This window comes from Procambarus clarkii, chromosome 18 (assembly GCF_040958095.1).
Source record: "Procambarus clarkii isolate CNS0578487 chromosome 18, FALCON_Pclarkii_2.0, whole genome shotgun sequence".
Taxonomy (NCBI): domain Eukaryota; kingdom Metazoa; phylum Arthropoda; class Malacostraca; order Decapoda; family Cambaridae; genus Procambarus; species Procambarus clarkii.
In genome coordinates, this window is record NC_091167.1 from 26,389,149 (window position 1) to 26,416,674 (window position 27,526).

Consider the following 27,526-nt stretch of genomic DNA (forward strand, 5'->3'; position numbering starts at 1 on the left):
ATCAGTAAATTATGATAATTGACTGAGCTCAAAATGCGTGTATAGTGTGATGCCAACCTGCAAGCAAGCACATACAAATGGTTCAACAATAAAATAATATTTTTAGACCATAAACTAAATAAAATGCCGTCTTTCGACGGTGATGTTTGCATTAGTCAGTCAGTCGCGTTCAGGCCCATTATGAATGACCAGCAAATGGATAAGTAATTACGTGAATAAAACTTCATCCTCAGCTTCGACATATTAAGGGTTTTATGTCCCCATTAGGTTAAGTATAATCCTAATTCAACACATTATAAATAAGCTATGCGTCATACTATACACAACTAAAGGCAAGAGGCGCTACCCTGGAGTTGGAGAGTTTGAATGTGCGCGCCAGTGAGGCGTCTGGTGATTGGCTACCGTCGCCACGAGACGGAGGACGCTCATTGGCCAACACGATTTAAATGTCCGACGCCGCTAGCCGAGTGATTCAAACGAAAGCGGAGGTCGGGGTGTCCTGCCTTTACCACTATTTTGCTACTCTTCTCCTCGGACTTGTACCGCTTTTAATGAGGCAAGTGTCGGGGCTGTCGGTCACGGTGTCAGGTAATGTTTTCTGCAACGTTTGGTACCTGGATGGTGGTGAAGGGAGGAGAGTGAGGTGATACAGGGCGTGTTCTAACTGTATTGCCCTGTAACTCCTGATTGTCTAGGCTTTTGTTGGTGAAGTGTAGGGGGTGTCTACGGTGACCTGGGGCGGGGGTGTGTGGGGGTGACCTGGGGCGGGGGTGTGTAGGCGGTTGCGACCTGGGGCGGGGGTGTGTAGGCGGTTGCGACCTGGGGCGGGGGTGTGACCTGGGGCGGGGGGTGTCTACGGTGACCTGGGGTGGGAGGTGTGTGGGGGTGGGCGGGGGAGGTTGGCAGGGGGGTGAGCAGGGGGGTGTGTGTAGGGGGTGACCTGGGGCGGGGGGAGGGGGGGGTGTCGACGGTGACCTGGAGCGGGGGGGGTGTCGACGGTGACCTGGAGCGGGGGGGGGGGGGAGGGTCCGACGGTGACCTGGAGTGGGGGGGGTTGTCAATGGTGACCTGGGGCAGGGGGTGTCAACAGTGACCCGGAGCGAGGAGGTCGATGGTGACCCGGAGCGAGGAGGTCGATGGTGACCCGGAGCGAGGAGGTCGATGGTGACCCGGAGCGAGGAGGTCGATGGTGACCCGGAGCGGGTGGGGGGGGGGGGGGTCGACGGTGACCCGGAGCGGGTGGGGGGGGGTCGACGGTGACCCGGAGCGGGTGGGGGGGGAGGGTCGACGGTGACCCGGAGCGGGTGGGGGGGGAGGGTCGACGGTGACCCGGAGCGGGTGGGGGGGGAGGGTCGACGGTGACCCGGAGCGGGTGGGGGGGGAGGGTCGACGGTGACCCGGAGCGGGTGGGGGGGGAGGGTCGACGGTGACCCGGAGTTTCGACGGTGACCCGGAGCGGGTGGGGGGGGGGGGTCGACGGTGACCCGGAGCGGGTGGGGGGGGGGGGTCGACGGTGACCCGGAGCGGGTGGGGGGGGGTCGACGGTGACCCAAAGCGGGTGGGGGGGGGGTCGACGGTGACCCGGAGCGGGTGGGGGGGGGGTCGACGGTGACCCGGAGCGGGTGGGGGGGGGGGGGGGGGTCGACGGTGACCCGGAGCGGGTGGGGGGGGGGGGGTCGACGGTGACCCGGAGCGGGTGGGGGGGGGGTCGACGGTGACCCGGAGCGGGTGGGGGGGGGGGGTCGACGGTGACCCGGAGCGGGTGGGGGGGGGTCGACGGTGACCCGGAGCGGGTGGGGGGGGGTCGACGGTGACCCGGAGTGGGTGGGGGGGTCGAAGGTGACCCGGTGGGGGTGGGTGTCGATTATTTTCAAATTGTTTTACTATTTGTCATTTCTTTAAACAAATTAACCTTTTACACGTATATTTTGTAAACATTAAAACAGTTTCTTGGTTTTCAGGCAAGATGACCTTAAACAGAAAAGTCTTAAAACGTGTGCATTCGCCACTTAAGTCTCCAAAACGAAATAATACTTCCTTACGCAAGAAAGCCCTCATTAAACAATTGAGTGGTGACGTTCAGTTTGGTGCAGCATCTAAGGCTAATCTTAAAGTCGTTGTCAGAGTTCGGCCACAGAACAAATATGAAGAGGAGAATAATGCAAGGTCAGTATTCAGCTCATTGTGGTATTAAAATGGAAAGGGGTCACATGAAACATGCATGTACTTGGTACTATTTTTAGTACAATACTACTTTTACTGGATGAAATTTTTTTTCTGAATATAATTATTCTGCATGTGACCAGGAAGTAATATGAATATGAAACCGTATATTTATAACCTGCTGAAAGGCATATCAAGTAGGGTAAAGGAGTTTTTTATTGGCAATGTATTTGGGAATCTGTGTGTGGCCTGTTTTAAGTTACATGGTTATATTGTGCAAGTTACAGTACAGTGTATAGATTTTTTTTATATTGATTCCAGATGCATTGTGAAGGTTGTGGATGATCACATGTTGGTATTTGACCCTAAGGAAGACGACGATGAGTTTTTCTTCAGAGGTGTGCGTCAGCGTGCACGAGATCTCAGCAAGCGTCAGAACAGGGAACAAAAATTTGCTTTCGAGCGTGTTTTTAATGAGAATTCTACTAATGAAGAAGTGTATGAGGCAACCGTACAAGATATTATTGATACTGTTCTTAGTGGCTATAACTGTTCAGGTTTGTTGTTGCAGTTGTTTGTTTACATTATTTTTGTCATTTTGATTTGTTAATTATGCTTGCCTCCCAACTGCATGTAATAGTACATTGAAATGATACTTATAAAGTTTAACAAGTTTTCTCATGTCCCCCTCATTTTTACAAGTACTGTACTGTGTATATATAGTGTTAAATCAATGTAAATTTGGTGATTACTGTACCTATCAGAATTTTTTTTATATTAAATTTTCAGTTTTTGCATATGGTGCAACGGGTGCTGGTAAGACCTTCACGATGCTTGGGAAAAAAAACTACCCTGGGATTACTTTCCTAACCTTGATGGAGCTTTACCGACGTATTGACGAGATAAAGGATGAAAAGACTTGTGAAGTGGGGATTTCCTATATTGAGGTTAGTGTAATTAGGTATACTGCAACCTCCAAAATCTAAACTTCCATATAACAAAGCCCTCTAAATAACAGATCTAATCCATCAAATGAATTTCCCCTCCTTAATTCAGATTTCAAAAATAAATCTTAATTTCAAAGGGAGGATGCTATAAAATCTGTGTTGTTGGTTCAGTTTTTTTAGCGATATCCACAAAATTGAGTTTTTCGTTTCTTTGCTGTATTGCTAGTGCATTCATTCTTCCCCCTGTGAGTGCACACATTTTTAAAGAATTTTCCTTGGATGTGAATTTTTTTCAGTACTATGAATAAAGTACTATGGCAATTTCTTAAGACCTATATCATGGGGGTGGTTGGCAAGCAAATGGCAGTTTGTCAGCAAGTCAAAATTTGATGGAAAGATTGTCAGAAAAACATTGAAGATACCGAATATTAACAGCTGGATGATGCTATTTGTATGGTTTATGCGACGTCATACAGTGGGGGTTACCTATTGGGAGCTATGGATATTGTTGACTTTTAAGGCCAGTTCACGGTGGCTAAAGATGTTAAACACCACAGTATATTTAAGAGAAAGATAACAGTGGGGAGAGTTTGTGCTGATGTGACAGCCATGGAATCATTAGAGAGAGAGAATGGCAGCTGGTGAGTTCCATGTGTAAGTTTGTTTTCAAGTCTACAATGCAGGCAAAATTTGCTTTGTTTGAAGAGATTTACTTCAGAGGAAACTGTAAGGTTATGAAGTTAGTAAAGAAAGGTTTTTCCTATGGCCTGTGCAAATGCAGATTGTACAGACTAAAAATAGCAATTGTTTGGAATACTGCTAAGCAAAGATACTTCAAAAACTGCATTGATAAGACTTCCTCTAAAATACTTCCACTCATAAGAATGTCGGGCTCTCACATTTTTTCTTTTGATTCCATAATTTTTACAAATAGGAGGGTTTCCAGATTTAGGATGGAAAACTGAACAGGTAAGAACCTTATTGGTCCTTGATAATGCACCTGCTCACTATGGGTTATTGCATTAAAATCACTAAATGGTAGAATTATGACTTTCCTTTCTGCCAAATACCATACGGTAGCAGAATGCAGTTATAATACTGTACAGTTCAGTATAATACTAAACTGGTTACTTTGTACTGTAATTGCACATTTAACATTTAAAGGGAATGTGTTTTTGTGCAAAACTAGTGCTCCCAGGTCCATGAACTGGATTAGTCAATTTTTGGATGAAGGCTGTCAGATAATTCTGCAATTTAGTTATTTTAAAGCATTAACCTCGTACTTCTAAGCCATTGTTTCTGCTTCTCGTCTCCCTCCTGCCTTCCTTACTCATAGATCTTGTATTGAATCTAAACCCTTAGGTTTGCACTCATCTTCCGCTCCCCATCTTTGTGCATTTTACTGTATTCATTAATGCCGTTGGATGGCAGCATCAGTTCTTAAGGCAGTTGAATGTTCAGTTCAAGTTCATTGATTTAGCCAATAAGTAACCCTGTACACATGGCGTCTTCTATAAAGATCTTTGCTCCCATTGTTGACAAGTTGTATGTATAGTTAATGTACATCTTACATAGTTTTTAGAACATAATTGTTGCCTCCCTCTTCCTCTCAATTTAGTTTTTGTAAGTCACAGCATGACTGAAATCCTGGTGAATTTGGAGGTATATATTCAATGTTATAGTTCTTTTTGACCTGGAGATGTAATATTTTAGCTCGACTGCATTCTTTTTGGCCTTTATGGCAATCTGCCACTTGTCTATTTGCTTCCTTTCTGGTTTGATTAAGGTATGATTCGGTTCTGTTTTTCACATCTGTATGAGTGTTCAAGTAAGTTTAATGAGGTAATAACGTACATCTCAAAAGGATTAGAGTAGCTTGGCCAATTTCTACCTTCATCTATTTCAGGTCCCTCAAGGGGTTCACATTCGTACAGTATGAGGGTGTTCACATTAACAATCATCCCTCTCTTCTGGCATGTTTTTTACACACTGTAGATCTCACTATCAGCTGTCAGTGACAATTTCTCCTGAAGGTACCAGTTCCATCTCCCAAAGACGGATTCCTTTTGCTGGTTTCTATCCAATTTGTAATATAATTTGGAATGATTGGCACAACTTAGTGAGGTATTATAGGTAACATACTGTACTATTAGATGTCGCCTATCTCTGCCATTCTTCCTATCACTGCAATAAGTGATGGGAAACATATTTCTCACATGTTCGTAACTTATGGTCACTTAATGGAACAGTCTGCTTGTCTGAACTGCATTGTCACGCTTGATCGTTCACTTCTTTGTGTGATACTGTATCCTGATTTTTAGGATGCTTGTAAATCTTGCTTTCCAATGTTCCTTAGTCACTTTCTCTCAGTAGAATCCTTTGTGAAACCAATGCCTTTGACGTACCTTGAGGTGTTTCTGGGGTTTGGCGTCCTCGCAGCCCGGCCGTCGACCAAGCCTCCTCATTGCTGGACTGGTCAACCAGGTTGTTGGACACGGCTGCTCACAGCCTGGTTGATCAGGTATCCTTTGGAGGTGCTTATCGCGTTCTCTCTTGAGCACTGCGAGGGGTCGGCCAGTTATGCCCCTATGTGTAGTGGAAGCGTGTTGAACAGTCTCAGGCCTCTGATGTTGATGACATTGCTCGTCATGTCTTTTATTCTTGTACTGGTTTCCCGAGTGATTTGTAGGCCCTATTGATTGTTCAGCAACAGATGGTGCTAAATAGAATTTTTATTATACCACTTCATATTGTAGCACAGTATTTTCTAATTGTTGCATTTTTGGTGTACTTATTACACCACTATTCGTATTCTGATATGTTCTAGTCCAGGAAATACTTCTCATGATCAACTTCAGTAAAAAAAAAATAGTTTTTCTTATGATGATGAGACTTGTAGTATATTAATTTAAAATATTTAAACATGGTAGTGTTTCCAGGTTGACTATTCAATCTGCAAATAAGTGCTGTAAGGTTAGGTTAAGCTGCACATTATATAGTACCTTTATCTTTAATCAATTTCAGGTTTATAATGAAATGGTGCGTGACCTTTTGAAACCAGGAAAACCACTTAATGTGCAGGAAGATGGACGTCAAATTTTAATACCAGGCTTATCTCTTCACAAACCAGAAAATGCAGAGGAATTAATGCAAATGTTATCACAAGGGAACCAAAACCGCACACAGCACCCTACTGATGCCAATGCTGAGTCTTCAAGGTCTCATGCTGTCTTTCAGGTAATTTGCTTTGTAAAATGGTGTTTGTTCTGGTTAACAATTCATTAGGGAAAGATTTCCTTTGAGATTGAGTGCGACATTTATATGAATGTTTTATAACTAAACATTTAATATTTGACCATGTACTTCTGTCATTTTATGGTTATATTCTTTGGCTATGATATTTCTGTGTACTACTATGATTTGCTAATCTTTCTCCACATTTCCCATTGCTAGTATTCACATGTTTATAAAAATATTTTGTAACCCTCTGATAGATTTGCTACTCATTTTATCATTTTTGGTGATATTTGGAAAGAGAAGGCATTGGTGACTTGAGCAGTATCTCAAAAGGGAATTAGCTTTGCTGCACCAACATTTATTCACTAATGAGTGTCAAGTGATAGTCCATGTAGTCTATTACAAAGTTGTACATTAGTTTCTTAAACAAATCTAGAACGGTTAAATATATTTTTAATCTTCAAATGTTTTGAAACCATGTTGTACTGTAGTATAAAAATAAATGCAGAGTAATTTATGTAATCTAAATACACTAGCTTAAAACTTGCAAATTCTTTTGTTGTAATGAGTGTCAGTTTCTGCTAGATAGTGTGTATACGGAACATAACCAACACTGGGGTACTGACTCAAGTGTGTTGTAGTATTGGGAAGCAGATTACAGTTTCCTGTAATTCCCCCTTCCTTTCCAATATGATGGGTAACAAATTTGGTGATAGTAACATTTTGAGGGTTAAAGGATTCTTTACCTCTAAAGGATATGCTTGCTGATGGCAGGCCTTATTGCCTTATGCAAGCAATTGAACTTTAATGAAAGAGTAGCATATGAAATTTTCACTATAGGTTTAATGTACTGTATTTCTAATTGCTGGGTATATTGGTTTGCCCCTGGCAAGATATTTTGGGTTGCTGCTGCTTTAGAGCTCACAGAAATAAGATGTGGAAATGGATTTTGCTGTTGAATAAGCTTAGTACACTAGAATTTTTTTTGTTGAAACAAAATTTTAAGTTTAACACTTAATTTTATTCAGTACTTGTACAAGACATAATTATATTATATATATACTGTATATACAAATGCTAATAATTTTTTAATTAAATACTTCAGGTTTTTGTCCGTCAGCAAGACCGTGTTGGCAATATCAAATCTAACGTTTCCATTGCCAAGCTGTCAATGATCGACCTTGCTGGATCTGAAAGAGGAGCTGCCACTGGTTTCAGAGGCGCCAGATTTAGAGAGGGTGCCAGTATTAACAAGTCATTACTTGCACTTGGTATGTTGTTCACTCTTCACTCATTTTTAGTCTTCAAAGCAAGCATTGGCAACATTAAATAACATGTAAGAATTTCACTTACATTTTTTATTTGAATTGAAAGCTGTTCATTCAGTAGGAAATAACTTTTCAGGAAATTGCATCAATGCTCTGGCAGATGGACAAAGGCACATTCCTTATCGTGACAGCAAGCTTACGCGCCTTTTGAAGGATTCTATTGGAGGAAATTGTCGGAGTGTTATGATAGCTACAGTATCTCCAGCATCAACGACTTTTGAAGATACATTCAACACGCTGCGTTATGCTAATCGTGCAAAAACAATTAAAACTACCGTAAGTAGATTTGTGTACTATTGTTACGTAAATTTAGTAGGGGTACTTTACTGTATCATAGTGAAGCATTATAGATAATGATTTTGATAAGAAATTATATAAAATTATAAATCTGCAAAATATGATCATTTCTTTCAGATTAAAAAGAACATCATGAACATAGACCAACATGTTTCAAATTATGTTAAAATTGTTGAAGACCTGAGGCAAGAAATTTGCAGCTTAAAGGAGAAGGTTTGTCTTTTTTTTTTATTATATAACTTTAAAGTATATTTTAGATAGGAAAAAGTTAGTGAGCTCTTTTACTATGAATAGTAATCCATTAGGGTTCAATGGAACGAGAAACATCACAAAGTCTCCTAGAGATGATTATGAGTGGTATGAAGGCCGGTTTTTTGAAGCATTAACACTTTCGCGCTTTATATTAGAGATAACTCGTCGCCGTTTTCTCTCACGATTCCGCATAACGGCCTACTTTTCTCGTCCATCGAAAAAATATTTCTATAAATTCCATTTTTTAACCGAAATGGATGGGGATACTTTTGTTTTGTAGAGAATTTATTTGCGAATGTTTTGGTACCAGAATGAATATTATATCACATAAACTTCTATGAGTAAAAAAAAAAATACACAAAGTATGTTTGGGGGTGTGGCAGTGGGTTCCCTTTAGCCGTTGATATATCTAACACGTGGGAAATATTTGTACGTGTTATGTATATGTCTGTGTAGGGAATTTTACTGCGATCACTGTCATACAAATTATAAAATGTTTCAACAAGTATAAACATGACAAACATCAAACGAACGAAAACAATGCGTTCGTTTCTGCCGCGAATGCATACTGAGCGACGTGGTTCTATATTTGGCGCTTCTCTTACACATGCTTTGTACAAATGTTATACAGTTCATCTTATAGAAAATTTTATTGCGAACACATTGGTATAAAAAAGAAATACGTACATAGAAAAGTAGGGTCAGGAAACGTATAAACTTTCCAAGCATGATTTCCCCCCTGTGTTTTCGCCAGTGCGCTCGCGGATAACTACTCTCCACTTCACACACTCTTGCTGGTGGGCAATTACCTATATTAAACATTCATATGCATATGTCCGTGTAGAGAATTTTATTGCGATTCCAATGATACCAAAATTAGCGATGTAGGACAACTGTAGGCTTCGCAACCATTAAGAGAGTGGAAACATTTTGTTGCTGTTTGGCGCTCTCGGCGAGTGATCTGCATAGTTTTTTATTTGGTGTTGATACTCCTTATGCTTGGGCGGCATTTTATAGGTATGCTCTTATAGACAATTTCATTGCGAACACAGTGATACCAAATTTAAATACGTGCGCCTTCAATTATTGTCAGGACAGTCAAAAGAGTGTACACTTTTCGGTCTTACCGCGTAGGTGCGCGAAGTGCCGAAAGCATCTGGGGTATTGTTTTTTTTGAGCGCCGAGAGCGCGAAAGTGTTAAGAATAAATTCATTGAATGCATTATAACAGTATATGGCTTGCTGGGTTGATTTAAAATTGTATTGAAATGGAGCTTTAACTATATTTATTTGGCCAGGATCTATCCCAATTACAAATGTCATGTATTTGTCACAACAATAAAAAGATGTATTTCAAATGGTAATGTTTAGAAATGCTTTTGAACATTTATTAGGTTTAGTTTTCAAAACTTGAGATTTTTGGTAATGTGTACATTACTATTTTCATTTAAAGTTCCTGCGTGCTCAGATATTTCCCGAGATGGAAACTCGACCTATGATGGAGCTGGTCCAAAATCTAGAAGGCTCTAAATTAGCATTTATCAATGCAATGGGATTAAAGTTGGAAAATTTAAGATACTTTTTTGAAGAAATTAGCTGAGTAACAATATACAACCTCAACAACACAAACATGAATTTCAATTAGTAGGCTTTACCCATAATGATTTTAATACTGTATATATAAAAATAAATGTGTGTATTTTATTATTATTATTATTATTACTGTATAAGAAAATACATTCATGATTTTCTTCCAATATTCTGTCCATCTACAAATACAGTATCACTAAACATTTGAGCCATAATAAAAATTACCATTTACACCCCTAATATTTGCCATGCTCTATGGGCTAATTTCACTGGGTCAAATTTTAGTTTCAGTATCAGATTGACAACTTTCCCACATGTATGTGAACTCCGGTCCTGCTTCCTAGGCAAATCTGAACAAACCTTGCTTCAGCAAATCTCCAAACATTTTTGCCGAGGCAGTTTAATAAATCCAGTTTAGAAAGTTTTGCAACTGGAGATTTGCTGAAACAAGGTTGCACTGTGTATAAATATAATACTGTCTGTTCAAAGTACGAGACCAGATGCTCAGGGTTAGCCTCGACCAATTTTCCAACATGGATATAGGATTTCCAACATATGTTGGAAATATTCCAAGTGATACCCTTTAAAAAAAATTGGCATCTATAGTGACCCCTTTGTGATTTTCATGGTCTAAATTGAAATTGTGGATATTTTTCATAAAGTTTGATGGTTACTCAAGTGATGCACCTGAATTAATTTGTTAAATATTTAATTTTAAGACGGAGATGGGGGTGGAGGGAGGGAGGAATAGAGGGGTGTATGGTGGAAAGGGAGAGGAGAAAAGAGGGTGAGTGGAAGGGAAGCAAGACCTGTATTGTAAATGATGTCTAATCTGAAATCACATTAGCATGATATATGAATGAAACTTTGAAGCAACATGGTGGGACCAAATTTGCATCCATTGCATACTCCGGTACCCATGTTGAGCTATAAATATCAACTGGAAGTTCGTAAGAACTTTCATGGCATTTAGAAGTATTTAGTTCGTTCTTCCAGTCCAAGTTTTACATGATCCGTGTTTTCATTTTCAAGGGTAGTTAGTGATGCACACCTTATGCCTTAGTGCACATAACTTTGTGCTATCCCATCCAGAGCCTCAAAATTTTCTCAGTATATCACCTTAATTAGATTTATACATTAACAGAGGCTTAAAAGAGCTGTACTGTTTCATCTCGGTGTGTACACTAAGTGGTAGAAAACTAGTTTGTTTTAGTTGGTTAACTTTTAAATTTTATTAGGATATATTTAAAATTAGTTTATTATATATTCTTTATTTGACTATTTACTGTATTGGTAATTACATTTGTTGTGCAGGTAAATCAGTATGAGCAGAAGGAGAAAGAGTGGGAAGCTGAGAAAGAAGCTCTGGTAGCAGTCACATCACAGCCTTCCCAAGCATCACCTCTGAAAAATGCAGATTATGAGGAAAAAATTGCCAGCTTGGAAAAACAACTGCAGGTAATGTGTGTGTATTAGCACTTAACCTAATATAGTTTGGAAAATAACTGTACTCTTTCTCGTGGGTTGATTTTTTTTTCTTCAGGATTTATTATGTATGGTCTGTAATACTTTGAGTTTTATTTAGCATTAATTAGTTCATGCTCATTTCTGAGCATTGTAAAGTTTTTGTGACCATCCTTCAGCAATTTTGATGCGTTTGTTTCTCAATGTATGATGTCTTATGACAACCTCAACTGCCCTAAATCTGTGAGGGGAAGAATTCTGGTACCTGCTCAGAGGAAGCCATTAAAGTCTGATTAACCTGGGGAGTTTGTACTGACTCTGGAGTTCAGTGGCAGCCTCTGAAGGGCTCTCACAAATTGGCTTTTCATTATACAAAAGCAATATATTGCTTATATTTAAGAAGAGATGATTATTGTATTTCTCAATCATTGGGTGAATTTTATGCAATATCTGCCTCTGGCTAAACACTAGGTCTAACATTGGCATTTCAAAGTTTTTCATATGGCCTTGTATTCTACAGGAAAGATCACCTTTGTTAACAGTACCAGAAGTGGAACCCTCTGTTACAAGAGAAGCAGAGGTTCAACAGAGGCTAATTGATGCAAGTCATGAGCAGAAGTCTCTAAGGCGTGAGCTTCTGCAGCTGGAGAGCTCTCAGCGGGAAATGGAGTTTAAGATGCATATTTGTAATGCACGTCTCAATAGAATGAAAATAATAGCCTTTGCATCTAAGAGGCTAGATAAGGTAAAATAAAAGTTTGTCAATTAGTCAATACCTGTTACACATACACACGTCTGTTTCTGAATATATACCGGCAGGTGCCTTTTTTTTTTTTTTTTTTTTTTTTTTTTGTAAATTGTGAATATAACCAACAGAGTATCTCAAGATGTGAACGCACTATCCGAAATCTGCAAATTCGCCTTTCTCAAACCAAAAAGCTTCAAGACAGTGTTCAGATGAAGTTGTCCACAAATTTTGCCAAACTGCAGTTAATCCAGGCAGAGTTGAATCAATGGGGACCCGATTCTAAACACCCATCAAAAGCATCACAGGATCTAATTGAAAAAAGTAATGGAAATGTAAGTAATGTTTTCAGATTGCAGTGAATAAAGTGTTTCAAGATTTTAGGGAAGGAATGCATGATGTGCCAGTTATATGCTAGACATAGTTGACAGGAAGGGAAAATGTGAATTGGGTTATAGCTCAAATTCCTTCAGCTCAAGGAGGAGCCTCTTTGTGTGTGTATGGATTTTCTCTAGTTATTCCTTGTCTGTTTTTAGGCAAGAGTTCCATTCTAGAGATGCATATTCAAGAGTAGGTCTCAACGTGCTATGTTTAGGGCTCAGATAGTCCTTTTGTCCAAATTTCTAAGGGACACCTGAATGTTGGTCTGTATGCCACATGCTGCTGCTATTTTGCTGATGTAGGCTTTTGGCATCAGATTTAGGGTTATGTCTACTCTTGGGTCTTTTTTCTTTTCTGATTGAAGAATGTCTTCGTTTCAACCTGTGCTATTGTACTGGTCTTTGCACTAATCACCAAAAGTGGTGGGATGCTATTGTGGATGATTTACTCGATTGTGATAGTGATGCTATATGATGTGTAAATTGATGGATAGATGTAAGAATTTTTATCCTTATAACTATTTTTCTATAATGTGCCTGTTTTTTGTATGGGCTGATGCTGCTTATGCCAAGAAAGTAGGAAATGTAATGATTCTCTGCTACTTAGCTTTATAAAAAAAAATGTATATAGACTCTTTAATGCATACTTTTCAATAAAAGTATAATTTGAAACATTATTACTTGCCAACAAGTGGTTAGTACAGCATAGAACTTTAATTATAGGTTGAATTTCTTAATTGTCTACACACATTTTATATTTCAGCTTGCTCTTCGGGATCTCCACCAGCTTTCTGAATACTTAAGAGGATTAGTTAAAGAAGGTTTCAGTGAGCAGAATGCATCAGAGCAGCTCATCTGCCTTCTCTTGACTGCTACAAGACAGTTTTATTTACAGCTTCGTGTTCAAGATAGTTGTACACCTGAGATGGAAACCCTCTTTAAGGTGTGTGCTCAATTAACCGTACATAAGACATATTTTTATTTTCTCCTTTCATGTGAAGCTCTTGCTTACATAAACATAATTCTTATGCAGTAATTTTATATTTTGTATTGTGCATAGCACGTGTTACGGGTCACTTAAAGAACAAGGGTATACAGTATGTAAGAGTTAAATAATGTATCTGTCCATCAAAATTGGAGAAAAGATTTGTGGTCATATCTGTCCATAAAAAAATGTAACAGGTTTATCAGTTCATCTTTTTCCCATGCAATATTAAGGGACTGAGGAAATCTTTTGCATATCATGGCTCGTGGGCACAGCTTTTGTCGGGTGACCCATGACTGGTTCGATCCGCCCATCCTGCTCCAAAAGATTTTCCTCAGGTATATCACAGTTAGTTCATTGTGTAATAAAGGAATGTTTTGTTTTATCAACAATGAAGCTTTTAACACCTGAAACATGTATCCACTTGATAGTGTGTTTTAGAGTATTGTATTTTTCATTATTTGACAGTTCGATTACAACATGAATCAGTTTTATTTAAAGTGCATAATATCGTTAAGTGAATACAATATGATTGGTGAGTAGTACTTTGGTTTATGAATAATGAATGCATGACTAGAGGACTACTCATCCATTATGCTGTGCACTGACTGATCTGCAGAGTTTAAGGAAGTCCAATGGGAAAACTAAAGGGTAAGACAACGAATGGAATTTGTTCAAAGATATGCTCAAACCCACCGAGTTCATTCAACTCAGGGTTCCAACATTGCCACCTGAATTTGGTTTTGATATACCACAAGGGTTATGTTCATTTAGTGGAAGCTCGCCATTTGTTTGGTTTTGGAATTTTCGTCACAGTTCTGATAAGAGAATTCTTCACATGCTAGTTTCCTTACAGCTTGGTCGCAGTGATGTGTTCTCTTGATTTTCTCTCTAAATTTTTGCTTACCTTTTTTTTTTCCTGTGATGCTTTAAATTGCAGGAGTCTACTTGGAGGGCAGAGATTTAGCTATTACATACTTAAAACCAGGAACAATATCTAATTTGTTTTACAAGGCAAAACCTGGGGATGAGAACTAAAACCAGGGTAAATGCCACCAGAAAGTATAAAAAAAGATGAATCAAAGTGACCCCCGAGTGAACATGCCAAACGATTATTGCCGCAGGTGAAATTAACCTAACTGTGATGCACCTGACAGTTACTAGGTGCCAGCCAGGGTTGGTCACAGCCTACCTCACCCAGGAGCTGCCTGTGATGAACCCTACATGAAAGAAATGAGTAAGGAGTTACTAGGGGCCCACCAGGAGTGTTTCATTTCATTTAATACTATATATTTCTAGGTTCTATGGAAATATTTTACTAAGTGAAATATTAATTTCTACAATACAACATTTACCTTCTCGCCAAACACACACCGAAACTACGACGTTGGTACAACATTCGAACAAGTTTTAACACCTAACCAGTTATAACGACCAATATAGCAAGTTGTAACAACGTTCTAATATGTCATAAACACGTTAAGCCAAGACGTAAAAACTTTATTACAAGTTGTAACAAGTGGAAAATAGACTGTTTCGGTTTGTGTTTCCAGGGTTTAGAACCTGTCGGTAAAGAGATTTAACCCTCAGTGTTGGTATTTCCCAGGATCTATCCCCTAAACCTTATTTTTCAAAGAACAAGCCTTGCCCCTTAATGCTGCAAATGAACCAGGACCATTGGCATTCGTATACATCCAAGAGGTTTCCTTCCACTGAAGATTTTTCTATGAAGTAACTTTGGAATTCATTTTAAACAAATAATTAATACTATATGGTACATTTTAGTGTCATTTTCAGTAATGTCTGAGTATGCTAAATAAGAAAATGTAATATAATGAAGTTTTACATTCTCTTACTTAACAATTCTACTGTAATTTGTCAAAACAGTTTTTGAAATGGGCTGGCAGTGTAGGTAGAGTTTACAGCCACCATTTTGAGTGTGATGATACCTAGGAGCCTTCGACTCATCTGCATGAATGTTAGCACTACAGACTCCAAATACTTGCTCCTAAGATTCCAAGTGTTTTTCTCATCTCACATATTATATGATTGAACTATGTATGTGACATTGTAGATATTGATAATTAAGGAGAATAGGGTAGAATGTATAGACAAAATTATTGATGTTAAGGACATGGGTCTTAAAGGCTTCAATATTAACACTTTTTTCAAGGAAAGGTTGACTTCATATGGTGTATGCTCTGCTGGAAAAGTTGTACTTGAAGTGCTTTGATCAAATAATTTGAAAATAAAACTAAGGTAATTGTTTTAAGAGCAGTGTGGAAGAAGTTAGAGGCACAGTTTGGCATTGCAGACACTGCTGATCAGTCACAAAGTAACATTAGGCTTTTGACTGGCATCTTGAGATTCAAGACAGCAGGAGATAGAAAATAAAGATTTAAACTTCACAACCAGCCTTGTGCAATTGAAAAGTGTTCTTGCAATAAATAATAAAACAGTTAAGTTAAATTTTATTGGTGTTGCATGATTAAAGTACTGTAGCCTGCTGTATTCTTAAGAAAAATATTACATTTAAAGTAACTGTTCCTATTGATGGGTGAAACTATAGTCCATGTAAATTTTACAGCATGACTAGAGATTCACTCATCCATAGTGATAGTGAATTGCATCATTAAGTGAATATTAGGAGGATATCCAGAGTAGACATGGTAAAGAGTAGTGGTGTGATTGGCACAGTTTAAGAACATTATGGGCATTAGGGGCCCACAGCTCTTCAAACTCGTTCCACCCATAATGAGAAATATTGCCGTAACAAAAGTGTGCTTTCAATAGGCAATTGGACAGTTCTTCGGAAAGTGCTGGATCAACAGAGTTTGAGGATATGTGGCCTGCAGGCTGCTGCAAGCTACCCCCTAACAAGCCTGGCCATAGGTCAGGTTAGGAGAATAAAAGAACCCTCAAACCCGATTACAAGTAAACATGATGTTGAAATGTGCATTATAGTTTGCTTTGTGAGTAAAATATTTGCACCCACACCCACATTATCAGTGTTGATATTTTGCAGAATCCAATAATTTGTACTTCTATCAAGTATAATCTGACCTAAATGTATGATGTGTGTTTGAAAGTTGCCATCGTGTAATTTATTGATCCTATCTATATCTACCTGTCATGGTTTATTTTGCCTGTCTTTGCAAAGCAAAATTGCATTTTAATTGTCTAACCCATCTTACAAAATATAAATTGAATTCAATATTGTGAGCAATGCAATTGCGAACATTTCCTTTCCTACCTTTAGGAGCATGGACATGTTTCCAGATGTTTATTTTTTATGTAGCTGCATCCTGATGTAATTCAGGCAACTAATGTTGAAATATTTGAAACTTGACTCACCAGTCTGCCTTCATCCATTTATTCAACATACCTGAACTATCTGTTGCTCTCTGCAATCTTTCCGTATTGACTTGTACTCTACCTCTCCAAGATAGTTTCGTTGTTTACTATATTCTCCTAACACTAATTATCTTGTTGGTATTCTCATATTAGATTGCAATCTCAGAATCTGAGTATCTAAACTGATCAATCACCACAAGCACTTCACTGTTCACATGTATTTCACACATTCCTTTTCTCTCCCATTATTACCTTACTTTTGTCAACATTCACCATTTATAGTATTCACACACCAAACACTTTTAACAATACATAATATTTGACATTCTCAAGTAACATGGATTAGGCCTACATAGCAAACCCAAGGTAGTCACCAAGGAAGTGGTGGCAGCAGTGCTGGACACTATTGTAGTCTGAGGAAGTAAATACACCTCATGGAACAATGTGACTAAAGACTATTTATAGCCAGACCAGGTATTGCCTTCATGGCAAAGGTAGCTGAAGTACACTTTATCTGAATACTAGGATCTTTAACCATTAGGCTATGCCCCAGTTAATAGAAGACAATGCCCTGATGCATGTGTGGGGGGGGGGGTATCTTGATTTCGGGGCTTAGTGTCCCCGCCGCCAGGTCCTAGATCAGGCCTCCGTTTTGTTACACATCCCAGCTCTCGACACCATTGTATATTATGCTTATATGCTCTTTATGGTTGAATGAAGTATTGCAGGTAAACCAATCAATGGAAACATCATGTGTTATGTGAATTGTGATTTTATTAAGTTAACACATTCTTATAAATAGAAAAAAGTGATAATCAATGATGTACGGGATTGAAAACCGTACCCTAAAGTATCGTACCTAAAGTAAGGTATGTATCCTGTATCTTACAATAAAACATATGAGGATAAATAGTAGTAGTCTTGCATACCTCAGTGTCAGCATCATATTTTGACAGGTGCCAGATCACACCGCCACAGTACAATATTTTAGAGCACCTCCACTCAGTAAAAAAGGAACTGGTAACACATTTTCATGTTTTTTTTACATTTTACATTCAAATAAATTTAATTTTTTTATTTTTATTTTTGCACTTAGGCAGGATTGACCATTTTTATATAGCAACTGTCAAGTTAAAATGTGATTCCTGATTATGGGAAATTTTTAAAAAATGTGACCTTGGCAGTGGTGAGGCAAGGCAAGGAAATGTGTCAATTCCTGCACATTCAAGGAGCAGTTGCCCCGTGGAGGTTGTCCCAAACCAGGCTTTGGGGCCGGAGTTGCTATGAAAATATTTTTACATTTATTTCAATGTCTTACTCTTTTTTTTGCCTTTACACTAGTAATATTCAATAGGCTCATTTAAAAAATTAACATAATAAAATGTGTAGAACATTGGTGTGGTTAAATATTCTGGGGTCAGTTGTAAAACCATCTGTAATTTTATTCATCGTTACGAATTACTATACAGTATGTAGTAACCACGGATGTGGTAAACACAATACAAGCACAGCAAAGTGCCACGTGCTAGTCAGTTGCCAACTGCACCTAACATAACTTCCCAATATACTACACACATTATCTCTAGCCACAACACTATTATCAGAATCCTGGTCAATAAATCCAAAATATGGATGATTTTCCAAAAGATCATTTATTAAAGGAACACGAACACATTTTTAAAGGAACGAATCGTGCTGTGAACATCTTAACCATTATTGGGTTCCTTGATATCTGAACTGTGTTGTCCTTATCACAGTCAGGATCTGACATTATCATTAAATAATTGCAGTTATTTTTTCATCATTATTTAGTGATGCTGTGGTCACGAGTTGCATGTCGGTGCTACTCATGGTCACTCATGGGACTGAGGCCCTCACAGCCAGGAGAGGGTGCCAATGAATTTTGTCAAAGATGGCATCTTTTTACTGGAGGCCTGAGAAAACAGGTGTGAGCCTGGTGTATCCACGGGCATTGTTAGTAGTACTGTACTGTAAATCTTCCCTCATTGTCTCTGGCAAGGTGATTATAAATGGTAAGAACATCCCTGCTGTCATGTGCAACTTGGAATGGTTAGCAAATCTGGACTAGAGCAAATGTAATGACAATATTCAAGAAAGGGTATAGGCAGAAAGCCCCTTTACCAGTCTTGTAAACATACATTTCTTGTACAGTTTGGGGAAAATAATCATGTAGCAAATATTGGAGAATAACTTCGGAGGATAAGTCATATCTGACATACTGTACTTGATAATTCTTTGACAAGGTCATTTTAATGCAGCTGGAGATGGGTGCTTCAGTAGTTGCATTTTCCTAGACTGAATAGAGTAAGGGTGTTCTTAACGAACTGGAAACGGTAACCATCAAAGAGAGATCAAACTAGAGGTGTGGACCCTAAAAGGTCCCCATTTGACTAAAAAAGGCTAGTAAATGAAAACAGGATATTGGAATTCTAATAACTGCAGGGAGGACCAAATTCAAAAAGCCTATTATTATTATATTTAAAATGAAAATGCTAAGGGGAATGGGCAAGGTGAACTGGGGTAATCTTTTTTTCAGTTGAAGAAACTTATAAATTACTTGGGTTGGAAATGAAATTGCACAAGAGCCAGAGGTATATTAACACTTGCATGCAGTAACACACTGGTATCACAGCTTCAAGAGCAAATACAAAATAAAAAAAGTAAAGTTATATGATTTTAAGAGATTGTGGTATTGTACATGGTATTGATCATCCATGATAAAAATACTGTATATGTACTTTAGTTTATTAGTGTCTTCAATACAGTTTTGTATTTGGGTGTTTAAATGAGACTGGTATATGTCTGATGCCTTGTTCTCCTTGGTACACCTACTTTAAGTGGGGTAACTGTAGCAAAGTTTTCCTGGAAGCCTTTTCTAAACATGGCTGGCTGACCTTCCCTAATGTATTCTTCAGGTGCTTCAATTGTTTAGTCTTTGCAGTGCTTCCTCGTGTATAAAATACATATTAACATCCCCTTCATAGTAATGGTCTAGTAACATCTAATTAATAGATTATTGTTGTCATATTTATCTGGACATGAACTTTGTTGAATAAGCTCTTATTATGAAAATTTGCAGGAATTAATAAGGTTAGAATATGTTCTCCAAAACTGTTTTTTGTAACCTTTTTTTTTGCTCTTTTGTAGGTACTGATACTTATCTCTCTCTTGCCAGAATATTCTTCAAGATATGGATGAAAGCAAAGTAATTTGGGCTGACCAGCAGTGTGTAAATGATCAAAAAGAAGTCGTCAATGAGAAGGAATGTTCAATACCCCAGTTAGATGTTTCGCATTTCACTGTTCTCCCAATTAGCAGTCAAATTTTCATGTCGCCTGTGAGCCAAGATTATAGAATATTCCGGTAAGTTATTGTTAGTCCATCATTTCTACTTTCCCCTTCACTATTCTCCATCTTTATTTTCCCCTTTCCCCATCATTTCTGACCTTCCTCTCACCTCTCCTCCCCAAATTCTTTGGTTTGATGAATCCTCTGTTAGTTTTAGTTCATTTATTATGCACCCCATATCCATCTTGTGGGCGGTAGTGGAAAGGGTTACAGAGGCACATAATGGGCTCAGGGACTGAGCCCCACAATTCATTTAGCTAAGCAAGTTAGTCTTGATGAGCCTAACCCATGTAACTTAAATTCTTTCAGGTATTGTATACAATTAGTGTTTCTCTAGACTCTTAATCCATACATCAAACCCTTGGACCATACAATTTTCTCAGCCCTGGTGAACTAGTTTTCCTGTAAACTTTAACAAATTCCTTTACAAACAAACAGATATTTGCAAATTCTATATACTACTGTATTGTACTTCCTTGCTTATACTGAATTCCATAATTTTCTTGATTTTCCTAATTTTACTTTCAAATAGAATTTGCATAGAGTTGGAGTTTACTTTTTGTTGAACACTAGTGATATAAAGGCTATACAGTGTGCGTGTGTGTACTGCCTTCACAAGACTGTTGCTTAGCTAAATGAACTGTGCTGTGGGTTTGTTCCTGAGCATATTATGTTTTTCTGTAACCCTTTCCACCACCCACCTGTTGGGTATTGGGGTGCATAATGAATGACATTCATGTAAAATTCTGGAAAAACATTATTGAAAAAAGTATTAACACTTTCGCTTGGTAAAGACTCGGCATTGCGTCGTTTTTCTAGCAGATGCATTACCGTTAACGACTCGGCATTGCGTAGTTTTTCTAGCAGACGCATTACCGGTAACGAAGCAGCATTGCGGCGGCGGTTTTGGACGTTATATGCATATACTCCTGTAGGGAATTTCATTGTGAATACATTGATACCAAAATGAAAGACCTAGGACCAGAATTGAGGTAACAAAGTTGAAAATAGTATACCCATTTTATTAGCGCTTACTGGGATTACGCTCTGTCACTTTCTCTGTTTTCTGTGGGTGGTATGCCTGGCTTTTGGACTTTATATTTGCATATACTCTTGTAGGGAATTCTATTGCGAACACAATGCTGTCAAAATGAAAGACCTAGGATGAGAATTGAGATGTCCAAAGTGAAGAGAGTGTATACGTTTTATTGCACCTGCATGGTTCTGGGTAATATGCTCTTACTTTCTTGCTTTTTTGCTGGGCTTTTGGGTTTTATATGCATTTAGTCTTGTAGAGAATTCTATTGCGAACACATTGATACCAAATTGAAAACCCTAGGACGAGAAATGAGATGATAAAGTGGAAAAGAGAATACACTTTTCAGTATTACCGAGCTCTAATGCAATGAGAGGTGCCTTGGGGTGGCGCAGTGCTCTTTTTCTGGGCCACTTTCATCTTGTCGGTGGGTGGAGCGCGCTGTGTTTTTTACTTTATATGCATATTCTCTTGTTGGGAATTCTATTGCGAACATAATGATACCAAAATGAAAGCCCTAGGATGGGAATTGAGGTAACAAAAGTGATAAGAGTGTACGCATTTTATCGCTCTTCTCGCTCCCGGGTAACACGCATTCACTTTCTCTGTTTGTTGTGGATGGTACGCCGGGCTTTTGGACTTTATATGCCTTTAGTCCTGTAGAGAATTCTATTACGAACACAATGATACCAAATTGAGAAACCTTGGACGAGAATTGAGGTGACACAAGTTGAAAAGATTATACACTTTTCAGAATTACTGCGCGCTCCCGTGAAACGCTGAGGCCCACCCGGGGTAGTGTGGGTCTCGCGGATGCGGTGCAATAAAGTGTTAAATGATCACAAAATTGGGCATTGAGTTTTGTATGCAATGGTGCCACATGCTCTAAAATTCTTCTAATTTGTGTTTTTATGAATTCCAAGGTTTATAATTTTTCCAATAATAGCCACAGACATGTTAAATCTTCATAATTATAGGGATATACTAGCAGAGACTAATTATCTTAAATGTTTAAAGTAAAAAATTGGGTAAATAAAAACTTTGTCAGTTGCACTTGGTGTTAAAAGATAATTGTAATGGAAATTACTGTTTAATTTATTGTCTTTGAGTTAAGCCTTTGGTAATAATTCTTGACAAATACCTTTAATGAATATAAAGTTAAATGTGATTGGTGTTAGTTCTGGATTTTGAGGAATAAAGTAACTTAATGTGCAGCTCTAAGCGTTTTAATATCATAGAGCTATAACTTTGTCTATAACTAATGCATGCATGTTTGTTGAATGCATGACATTTTCTAGAATGTGGATATAAAATATATAATTAAATATATAACCTTAAATTTTTGTTTATCTTTTTGTTCTTCAGAAAATCCAACTTGAAATCCAGTATCGGTTCCTCACAACTTCCTGGTGTGGATCTCCATTCTACATTTGCTCAGACAGAGCTAGAGAGTACCAGCAGTGCTTTGACCAGTGTACCAGAGGCTGGCCAATGCACAACTCCAGTCACAGTGTCTCGGTTAACAGCACCTGAATCTTCTGTCCTCTCCATGTTCAGCTCTGAAAAACAAAGAAAATGGACAAGTGGTCAACTTCCAGTTATTACCACTGGTTCATTACATAAAACATCCCATGTTTTGATTCAATCAGGGGACACGCACACTATTTCTCCAATGCAAATAGGTCATTCATCAAGAGGTCCTTCTAGTGACAACAAAGAAAATGAAACTACGCCCTTGCGTTTTGTTAGCATGGTAAAAGGCAGTGGTATTGAATCAATTTATGAAACACTGGACTCTGTTATTGCAAGTGATTGTCGTTTGAACACCACTGAATTATTACAAGATCCTGTAAAGTGTTCTGTAAATAGAACTTTTGCCACATCACCTAAGGCAGTCAGCACACAAGTTGACATTTCTGGTATTGCTCCTAACTTGAATGTTACTATTGATGTGCCTTCAAAATTTGATATATCAAAGGCAAAATCTGATGCACCTATTAGCTCATGGGCTGTAAATGCTACCACTGAATTGCCAGTTAATTATGGAGGTTTTCATTCAGTTAAGAACATTCCTCAGCAACCCACAAGTGACAGTGTTCCTGTTGATGAATCATTGTTAATAAATACTTTGGTCTCCAAGGAAACATCATCCTCAAGTACCAGAACAAATTTGTGCATGTCTGATAATAAACAGATGCATAATACAACTATAACTTTGCTGGGACAGAATAGTAAAAGCTCGCAGAATGGAATTAACATTGAAATGACAAAAATGTTGGACCCTGTCATGCCTATTACTGATTTACATTCTGTAGCACAAGGAAACCTAGAAGCTGCAAGCCAGCCCTTGGGCACCATAAAAACATCTAGAATGCTATTCAAATCATCTGCTTTAGATTCAACATTTAGCATTGAAGAACTAAAAGCAAAGGAATATCGGAATGTATCGGAGCTTTCTCCAGGTATGTTTTTGTCTTTTAAATCAATATATTTTCATGTGTAAATGTTGTGTAGTGTTACAGTATAGTGTGTGGAAGCATCAGCCTAGAGAGGGAAGTTTAATACAGGGAAAGATGATCACAAAAAATATACAGTGAAACCTCCATATTCAGACTTGATAGGTTCCTGAAAGCAGGACGAATGCCAAAAAAGTATGAATACTGACACAAATTTTTCCATGAAGAATAATGTAAATTAATCTGTTCTAGACCACAAAAATAAATATATTTATGCAATAAGGAAATTAAATAAATGCTAACACACTACACACATTGCCTGCACTTGGAAAGTTGATTGCATATGTAGTAGAAGCATCGTTATTCAACAGGTTCATAACGGCTTGTCAGAGTTCTGTCAGGGTGATATTTTTCAAGAAAACTTTTCACTTCTATCCCATTTTACACATTTTTTTTTATTTAATAACTAGATTTAGGCATACCAAACTAACGAGCAAACTCACAGGCACCACTTTCATATTTAGCTACGAGTCCTTTCTTTATCTATAGTGTGGTGACAACCATTTTTCTTTTTGCTGTGTTATCACAAACTTTCTTGCATGACAGGCAACTTATTTACACTAAATATAAAAAATATCCAAGAGAAGTGTAGTGGGTTGTGCTCTGAATGATGGCTATGGCATAACTGACGTGCCAGGGATGTGCGTTTACATGTGAATCCGATCAAATGGACGAATAATGGACACGAACACAATGGCCAAATGCAGAAAAGTACAAATTGGGAGTGGTACGAATACCGAGGTTCCACTGTATGTATAATTCCATTAAATAATTCATATTACATAGCAATGTAGCATCATTCACAGAATTACCCTACCACTTAATAAGACCATTGTATAGAGAGCTGCCATTATCTCAGTTTTCATGCTTTATTTTTCCACTTGACTGTTACCTTGTGCTTTACATTTACTCCCTCTCTTGCTATTGCTCAGTTTCATTTTGACAAGAATCCACTACATACAAAAATATTACTTTCATTGCTTGTGTGCATTAAGTTATTTGTTTTCAGTTATGTTATTGTGACGTGTTCTCTCCATCTTACGAATTGGCATAGACAATAAGAATACATTAACTTCATGTAAAGCACTTCACCGAACCTATTCCATTGTCGTATCTTATGCAGTGTTTAAACTCAAGCATTGTTTTCTCAAGCACTTGTATGCTGTTCCCATCTTATCTAATTTTTCTTCCTACCCTTAAATTCTCTAATATATATACAGTACTTTACCTTTCTAATACTATTACACATTACCAGTCTGCTATTGTCTATTTGTTAAGCATGCACAAACCATTTGTGTATGTTTTACTCAATCTTTGTTTGATTTTTGCTGCCATGTACACGTTATTACATGTTAATTTCTTACTCATTACACCACACATACTTTTCAGATTGATATTTACTACAGTACTGTATTTCTTTTTTTCACATATTAAGCCATTGTCTTTCCACCATGAATGAAGATTGGCATTAGCACTTCATGCAGCCCACTTGCTGCATTTCTTCATATCTTTACCTAACAAGGGTTTCCATTACATCAGCCACTTTACTTTCCCATTTTTACCTGTGGCTGTATGGAATGTATGTCATTCCTTGCAGAGGATTCAGTTTCCCCTGAGCTATTAGAGTTCTGTCCAATCCCGAATTCTACTCAGGAAAGATGATCCTTCTGCCTCCTTGGTGGCTGGCCCGGCCTTACAGCACTTCTTGCCCGGTGTCCGAATCCTGGGGATTCCCCACAGCTCTGCTTGTTTCATCAGTGGCCTGACGAATTATATTTCACTGGTTCAACCTTCTCTGCTCTGCACATCTGGAGTTTGGTCTATTGCCATCTGTATGGCACTTAGATAAGTTCTTGCAAGAAGTGCTGGACTAACTAGGCTGTGGTGTTTGTGGGCCTGTTGGACCAAGTTATCACAAGTTGAGCCTGGCCTCGGGCCAGGCTCGGGGAGTAGAAGAATTCCCAGAACCATCTCCAGGTATGCTCCAGTATGGCGAGCAGGTGACTGATTTGTAGGTGTCCCCACCTACATGTCTTTCCTCTCGGCAGCAGTATAAGGTTGCCCTATTCTCATTTGTTATCTTTTCCTGGTTAAGGTTGTCTTTGTCTATTTTGCCTTAGTGGCTTAGTGATTGTCAGCTATCAAAAGGGGACAGCAGAGTTGTTATTGTTTGCCTTTGGTGTTGACACCTGCTCGGCACCTTCTTGAGGTTATCTCGATTTCGGGGCTTGGCTTTGGGACCGCAGCCCGGTCCTCGACCAGGCCTCCTTTTTGTTACACATTCCAGGAAGCAGCCCGTAGCAGCTGTCTAACTCCCAGGTACCTATTTACTGCTAGGTAACGGGCATCAGGATGACAAACATTTTGCCCATTTGTCTCCACCTCCACCGGGGATCAAACCCGGAACCTCAGGACTACGAATCCGAAGCGCTGTCCACTCGGCTGTCAGGCACTAAACACTGATGTCAGAGGGTGGATCATTCTGCAAGTTGTCTCGTACATTTTTCATCTCTAGCCAACTCATTCTCCTGAGCAGTCCGTGTCTCTTGACTAGATTTTGAGAGCTTCAGGCTCTTTTTCTAGAGGTGGGGGTTCTCTTCTGTTGGCCCAGGTGGGTGGTTTGTTTGCAGCCCCTCCTTTTCTGGTGATAATCAAGTTGGCTGGCTTCCAAAGGAGGGGTACTTTGGTGATTTATATTCGGTTGGTTTGGGTCACCATTTCTGTCTCGGTGGACTTTATTGGTTGACCTTTGTCCCCTGTTCCAAGATTTGCATGTCTCATGTTGTCTTCCGTGTCAGTAAGTCTAGCCAGCCTGATGTCTTCTCTCGGGTCCATGGTGTTTGCAAATATGCAGCTTCGGCTGCAGTCTTTTCCAACATGTCTGGGTATGATATTTGGGTTCGGCTTCTGGCAGAGCGGTACTTAATTGATGTTTTCAGGCACAGTCAGTCTTTTTTGCTTTGGGTAGTGTCTCCTGGCCTGGGTTCTCTTCTTTATCTTAGTGCTTGCTGCCTCTCCTATTTTTCAAGTCCCATTTTAATTGTGGTTAGCTTCAGAGAACCACCAGGGAGGCTCTCCTAGAAACTGTTAAATGTAATGAAATTCCTCTTCTGATGGGGCTCTAGGAGCTCCCCAATTTCCTCCCTCTGTTTCAGGTTCGTTGCTAGAAAAACAATTTCTGGCAGTTTTATTTTTAATTGTCCTAATTTTTGTTACATTTATATTAATACATTATTGGTTTAATGTTTTCAGGTTGTACATCACTGGGCATGGAGTCTCCAGGCAACTGTAATGGCCAGGGAAGACAGGTATTAGATTCACTTCACCGTCCTCCTCTAATGTCGGTAGAAAATAAGAAGCCACTACTTAATATTCCAGTAACAATTACAACAGATACTCTGGGAACTGATATGATTCCACCATCCAAGGTAAGTGCTGTCAAACATTCTCATCCTACAAAAAGAAATTTGTAAAACAAATTGGAAAATACAATGTGTTTATCAATTTTTACTTCCCCCTCTTTCCTATTAGTTTTTATACGCATTTAAAGTTATGCAAAATTACAAATTTTGGGAATTGCTTTACTTTACTTTGGCAGGAATACAAGGGAAGCTTGAAAAGGCCTTTTAGACCAAGCCCTCAGAAGGGTCCCAGCAGTGTGAATACACCTGGAAAGGAAATGCTTCTCAAAAAGAATCTAACCCCAGGGAAGACCCAACACAGCGGCAACAAAAGTGGCTTAGCTTTCAAGCGGAGTGTCAGCACACCATGTCTAACTCCCTCTAAAATGAGCACTTCAAAATCTGCTAAGTCAATGTATAATGTAAAAAATAAATCCACAGGTAAGACCAAGTATGTTTTCTT

General features: G+C 38.8%; 1 protein-coding gene across 2 annotated transcripts in view; it reads left to right on the forward strand.

Moving 5' to 3' along the window:
* Positions 1–422: 422 nt before the first annotated feature.
* LOC123754326 (uncharacterized) overlaps positions 423–27,526 on the forward strand; it is a 30,993-nt gene continuing 3,889 nt past the window's right edge. Inside the window, exons 1-16 of one of the 2 annotated variants that reach the window (XM_045736625.2) lie at positions 423–556; positions 1,962–2,166; positions 2,485–2,720; positions 2,953–3,110; positions 6,135–6,347; positions 7,453–7,618; positions 7,752–7,951; positions 8,090–8,185; positions 11,128–11,271; positions 11,798–12,022; positions 12,154–12,357; positions 13,166–13,345; positions 19,938–20,125; positions 22,512–23,608; positions 26,915–27,090; positions 27,261–27,504. In XM_045736625.2, coding sequence (XP_045592581.1) covers positions 1,967–2,166; positions 2,485–2,720; positions 2,953–3,110; positions 6,135–6,347; positions 7,453–7,618; positions 7,752–7,951; positions 8,090–8,185; positions 11,128–11,271; positions 11,798–12,022; positions 12,154–12,357; positions 13,166–13,345; positions 19,938–20,125; positions 22,512–23,608; positions 26,915–27,090; positions 27,261–27,504 — 3,727 coding nt within the window. In that variant the 5' untranslated portion in view covers positions 423–556; positions 1,962–1,966. Of the gene's footprint in view, positions 589–1,961; positions 2,167–2,484; positions 2,721–2,952; positions 3,111–6,134; positions 6,348–7,452; positions 7,619–7,751; positions 7,952–8,089; positions 8,186–11,127; positions 11,272–11,797; positions 12,023–12,153; positions 12,358–13,165; positions 13,346–19,937; positions 20,126–22,511; positions 23,609–26,914; positions 27,091–27,260; positions 27,505–27,526 lie in introns of both variants that reach the window. The other variant, XM_045736624.2, reaches the window with a different exon arrangement.